This window comes from Eleutherodactylus coqui, chromosome 12 (assembly GCF_035609145.1).
Source record: "Eleutherodactylus coqui strain aEleCoq1 chromosome 12, aEleCoq1.hap1, whole genome shotgun sequence".
NCBI lineage: Eukaryota > Metazoa > Chordata > Amphibia > Anura > Eleutherodactylidae > Eleutherodactylus > Eleutherodactylus coqui.
Window position 1 is genome coordinate 130,258,744 of NC_089848.1, and position 6,000 is coordinate 130,264,743.

Here is a 6,000-nt window from a genome sequence, read left to right on the forward strand (position 1 = left end):
CGGTACATAAATACTGCCCTAGAACCAAGCTCAGTACATAAATACAGCCCCAGAACCAAGCTCAGTACATAAATACTGCCCTAGAACCAAGCTCAGTACATAAATACTGCCCCAGAACCAAGCTCAGTACATAAATACAGCCCCAAAACCAAGCTCAGTACATAAATACAGCCCCAGAACCAAGCTCAGTACATAAATACTGCCCCAGAACCAAGCTCAGTACATAAATACAGGCCCAGAACCAAGCTCAGTACATAAATACAGTCCCAGAACCAAGCTCAGTACATAAATACAGCCCCAGAACCAAGCTCAGTACATAAATACAGCCCCAGAACCAAGCTCAGTACATAAATACAGCCCCAGAACCAAGCTCAGTACATAAATACAGCCCCAGAACCAAGCTCAGTACGTAAATACAGGCCCAGAACCAAGCTCAGTACATAAATACAGTCCCAGAACCAAGCTCGGTACATAAATACAGCCCCAGAACCAAGCTCAGTACATAAATACTGCCCCAGAACCAAGCTCAGTACGTAAATACTGCCCCAGAACCAAGCTCCGTACGTAAATACTGCCCCAGAACCAAGCTCCGTACGTAAATACTGCCCCAGAACCAAGCTCCGTACGTAAATACTGCCCCAGAACCAAGCTCCGTACGTAAATACTGCCCCAGAACCAAGCTCAGTACGTAAATACTGCCCCAGAACCAAGCTCAGTACGTAAATACTGCCCCAGAACCAAGCTCAGTACGTAAATACTGCCCCAGAACCAAGCTCAGTACGTAAATACTGCCCCAGAACCAAGCTCGGTACATAAATACTGCCCCAGAACCAAGCTCAGTACGTAAATACTGCCCCAGAACCAAGCTCAGTACGTAAATACTGCCCTAGAACCAAGCTCGGTACATAAATACTGCCCTAGAACCAAGCCGATAACATAAATACAGATCCACAACCAATTTCATAACAAATACAGTAGCAGAACCAAGCAGAGTACATGAATAGAGTAGCAGAACTAAATGATTGTTTTGTGTGGATGCTGATGGGCTGACAGTGGCAGCTTGGAGCATCAGAGTGGCGGAGCCAGGAGGAGGATGATTCACATATCTCCATGACACACTGGGCAGGTGGAACAATCACCCCACCTACATTCGCCTGGTGCCCTCCCTAAAACCTGGTGACTAGCGCCCTGTGCGACCGACCACACAGGTCACATGTGGTTAAGACCCACCACGGACCTTCTCTTTATTGGTGGGGTCCCATTTCTTTTCATAGGTGGACCCCTTTAACTATAGAAAAGTCAACTGTTTTTGGATTTCCCTGGGCGTCGCTCTGATAGACTTGCTCCTTCCAGGGTGCGGACTTTATGTTGATGTGACTTGTGCCCCTCATCTCGCCAGCCGAGGGTCTGATATGAGCCAGACGAATGAAGTTGCCAACCTAATTATGGCCTCTGCCGTTCCCTGGAGGACGGTCGGGGAAGCCGCGCTGGCAGCAAATATTCCTTGCGGTAGATTTCACGTGGTCTGAATTTTTCTCTTTGGCATGGGAAATATTGCTGAACTAATATTATGCTACAAATATGTGCCCGATCCCGCAGACCGGTTGTCTGTCTGTCCGGGAGCCGCGCTTGTTCAGTCCGCACGTCCGTCAGTATTTGGGAGGAATAAGAGGATATTATCTGTTCTATATACGGCGTATAACGAATGCTGCAATCGATGAGTTCATTCAGTTTGGTTTTTAGTGGTTGTCCTGGAGGAGAAATGAGAAAAAAATCAGTTTATTTCCACAGAAGCGGCGCTACGTCCCTCTGTGGCTGTCCTTGGTATTGCAATTGATCCCCAGTCAAGTTTATAAACTCACTTGCAGTACCAGACACGACCACGGACTGCTGAGGCGCCTTTTTTTGCGAAAGAAGCAGATCCTTATTTCTAATTCGGGACAATTTCTGCAACTTTTTGATATATTTATGTTTCATGTAAGCCATGCAGACCTAATAATGCTCACCGCTCAGGGTTTAGTGCACACATGTCCAGCGCAAGGCCTGCAGGCAGGATCCGAGCCGCCATTTCATTTTATGTGGCCCGCAGGCTGTGCAGCAACCTAACAGGCAACCCACTCATCCAGGCTGCAGCAGCGGTTGTGTGAGAGCCTGTCACCACTAACCAGAGGCTAATAGGGGGGGGGGGGGTCACTATTATTACTTGGACTACTATGGGGGTCACTTTTTACTACTGTGGCCAATATAAGGGACACAATTACTACTAGACCCACTATGGGGGGGCACTATTCCTACTGGGGCCACCAATATAGGGGACACTTACTGAAGAGGCCACTACGGTGGTTACCATTACTACTGGGGCCACTATGGGGAACCTTGTTACTACTGGGGCCATTATGGGAATCAGTGCACTGTGAAAGAAGCGGTCTGCTTCCTGCACAAACCAGCTCAGTGCATAAGCATACTAGCCAAGCAATCAGCTGATCAATGGAGGTCCCGAATCACAGACCCTCACCTATCTACTGTTGCTGAATTATCCTAGAGATAGGCCCTCAGTAGTTTACAACTGGACATCCCCTTTAAGCAGCGGGTCTCTTGGCTGCACGTAGTACATAACAGACCGTAATATTTTGAATATCTCATACCTTCCCAAACATTTAACGCACAACAGAACTGGTAATTGCTGTTTGGGTTGGCGCAGCTTGGTAACCGTAAATTATCCAGGGAGAGAACTCAATCCAAATTAGAATGTATTACAACATGTTCGGTAGATGAACTTCTTTACAATTTTGCTGAAAGTGGCCAAAAATATTGCTGAGTATGAAATCTCACGAAATTCTCCTCTTGTTTCCATCAGATGCAAAGAGATATTTCCTACAACGTTCGGGAAGGCCCAGTAGTCCACCGGCCTGGGTCAGCAACATACCCTTCTCATGGAGGCCCAATATCTCCACCTCCTACCCCCGTGCCGCATTCCATGCCGCCTTCTCCATCCAGGATTCCATATGGCGGAGGGCGGCCACCAGTGGGGCAGAGTAACACCACAATGCCAAGGGAACGGTTATCCAGTTTGCCTGTCACAAGATCCATATCGCCTAGCCCCAGTGCCATTTTGGAAAGGAGGGACGTGAAACCGGATGAGGATATGGGCAATAAAAATGTCCAGTTGATGCGAAATGACGGCATGTATGCCGATCCCTACATGTACCACGAGGGCCGGATGAGCATCGCCTCCTCACATGGCGGGCACCCTCTTGACATGCCAGATCACCTTCTTGCTTTCCACAGAGGGGCAATGAGGTCTTCAAGCACTTATTCAAACGCTTCTATGCAAGTGGAAATGATGGAACAATCAGTTTATAGGCAAAAGAATCGGAAACACTCGGAAAGTCATTTGCCAACGCTTGGATCTAAAACGCCTCCAGCCTCACCGCACAGAGTGACGGATATAAGGATGATGGAGATGCATGGACATAATGCTCATGGTATACACAGTGAAAGGTCTTCTCCAATCCGACAGTCCTTTAAGAAGGATCAGGGGCCTGGAGTATTTGTGGAGGCCAAAGTCCGGAACACTGCTGGGATACTTGGCATGGCTGATATAGTCCCACCTTCTACTGAAAAGCAGATGTATGCTGGATATGGAGCGCCTAAAGATAACTATACACGGTAAGGAAGATCTTAGTCCCATGGAACGTTTATGGTCTGAGTCTACACGTTAGATGACCCTATACTGTAGACATTCACATTATTATGCACAGTTAAGGTCCAACCTATGAGGGACATAGTTTAAAGATGACATTTTGTTCTAGCCTGTGTAGGTTTTAAAGGGATCCTCCAGTTGTAAACTATTGATGGTCTATCCTCAGGATAGGTCATGGGTAGTGGACTGGCGGGGGGCCTGCTGCACGGATCTTCGCGAATCAGCTGTTCGCCAGGCCAGTGCATTTGTGCACTGAGCTGCTTTCTGCAAGGAGCAGACGGCTCAGTTTCCATTGCAGTGGACAGGCGTCGAATTGCAGGTATTGAAGTGAATGGGAACTTTGCCTGCAATACCAATCCTGGCCACTACAGTGGAAATGGAGCAGTCTGCTTCCTGCAGAAATTTGCTCAGTGCATGAACACACGGGCCCAACAAACAGTGGATCAGAGGGTGTCCTAAGTGGCAGACACTACCAATCTCCTACTGATGGACTATCCATCAATAGTTTACAACTGGACAACCCCTTGAATAAAAAAAATTGTACTTCCTTCCTAATTATGAATATCTCTTTCCCTTTAAAAAGGACCACTACATAATTAGGACCTATACTGTATATAGGAATTCGGACCACAAAATGAGGTTCCATACCATTAGCAAAGGTTCACCATACCGGAGTTGTGTGGTCCTTCACACTTACATTTGCATGTACTGTACATTACTGCTAGTGCTAACCCACTAACCTGCATGAGTAGTATAATAATGTTTGTAGACTTTTCATGGCTACACGGTGGGTGTTACCAAAACCATGAACTATGACGAAATCAAAAATTCTCTGTTACATTTGAACGTTCTTTGTTTTTGACGTGTATTTTAAGGGTTTATTCACCAATGTTTTTGTACTATTGCTATTTTTCTTTCGTCTCATTGTGTTATCAAGATCCTTAGTGGCTCAGTAATAAAGGTAGTGCATTGGGGCTCATGCGTTGGACTGCTGTCAGTCAGCCTCTACATGGGTCATGGAGCAGGTATCTTGGTATCCTTTTTATGCTTTCTTAGGAACGTTTACATGGGTCGATAGTTGCCCAAACGTTTGCTCAAAGGAGCGCCCACGGGTGACCGCCATAGGCACAGGACCCGACCGGGCAAGTTAGCAAGAATCGCTCACTTGTCAGAGCTGCTTCGCTCTTAGCTCCCTTATAAACTAAGTAACTATTGGTCCTTGTAAACAAGCAGTCGTTCATCTATGAGCGACTGCCTGTTTACTGCAGACATAGGTAAGCAGTCGGAAGAGATCTCTGGCACGCTCCCTCTCCATTCAGAGAGATTATTATTATCGCTCCAGTGTAAAAGCACAGGAGCACTAATTGTTGGGACAGCTGTCGGGCACCTAAGCACCCAACAGTTATCTTGTGTGAGTGAGCATACTCTTAAAGAGTTCCTGCCATGACTTCTTTCCATCGGGGCCGGCTACATAGCCTTGCAGCCTGGACACCACTGACTGCAGCCACGATTTTCTTTTCTTTATGCTCACCCTTTCTCTCCAGCACTTCTTAGATTCAGCTCTCAGTGCTGTGAATGTGTCACATGGGTGGTCCCCAACACTCACTGTCACTCAAGTCTGATATTACTCAGTCGGTGGACCGCCCATTTGACACCTTCACAGCCTCGGCAGGAGACTCTAAGAGGAGCCTTAGCGGGACAACAGGGGTAAGCATAAACAAGAGAAATACATTGTCGGATTCTGCGGGGCCGCAGCTACAAAGCTATGCAGCCGGCCCTACTCACATGAGGGTATGACCGGTGCTCTTTAAGGTGCGAGCACAATTCCTTTTAGCGAGTAGTCAGTGTCTGGTTGCTTGGTCGCCGTGTTGTGACTCGGTATATGCCTCCATGCAGATGTTTTCTCTCTTCTGAATGTATATTATATCTTCTGTCTTCCATCCGATTAGCCGGTACTCTGGGTTTCTTAGGTTTGATGGCTTTGTTCCCAGATTTTGTGTGTGTGAGGATGACGATTGTAGATTGATACTCGTAGGGTTGTATTTGTGCTGCGCTATGCAAATACTAATCAAACACTCAGTAGCAATCCTCCACCCTTTATATTCGCCATCTCCCTCCGCCACGCCTCGTGCCTCCTACAATCATAACATCACTAGTAAGATAGCAAAACCGGAGTCATCCTCTTCTATCCAGTTGTCTTACAGGTTATTGCGCCATTTCAAAATCATATTTGTTTGCTTGTAAATAAGAAATCTAGTGGGACCACAGAGAGAGAGCAAGAGAGAACTATTACTACT

The 6,000-nt window shown here is 46.9% G+C and overlaps 1 protein-coding gene across 9 annotated transcripts in view; it reads left to right on the plus strand.

Annotated features, from left to right (window-relative positions):
• KIAA1217 (KIAA1217 ortholog) overlaps positions 1-6,000 on the plus strand; it is a 392,222-nt gene that overhangs the window by 331,601 nt on the left and 54,621 nt on the right. For all 9 annotated transcript variants that reach the window (XM_066585321.1, XM_066585329.1, XM_066585323.1 and 6 more), the window contains one exon: positions 2,858-3,669. In XM_066585321.1, the coding sequence (XP_066441418.1) occupies positions 2,858-3,669 (812 nt within the window). The remainder of the gene's footprint in view (positions 1-2,857; positions 3,670-6,000) is intronic.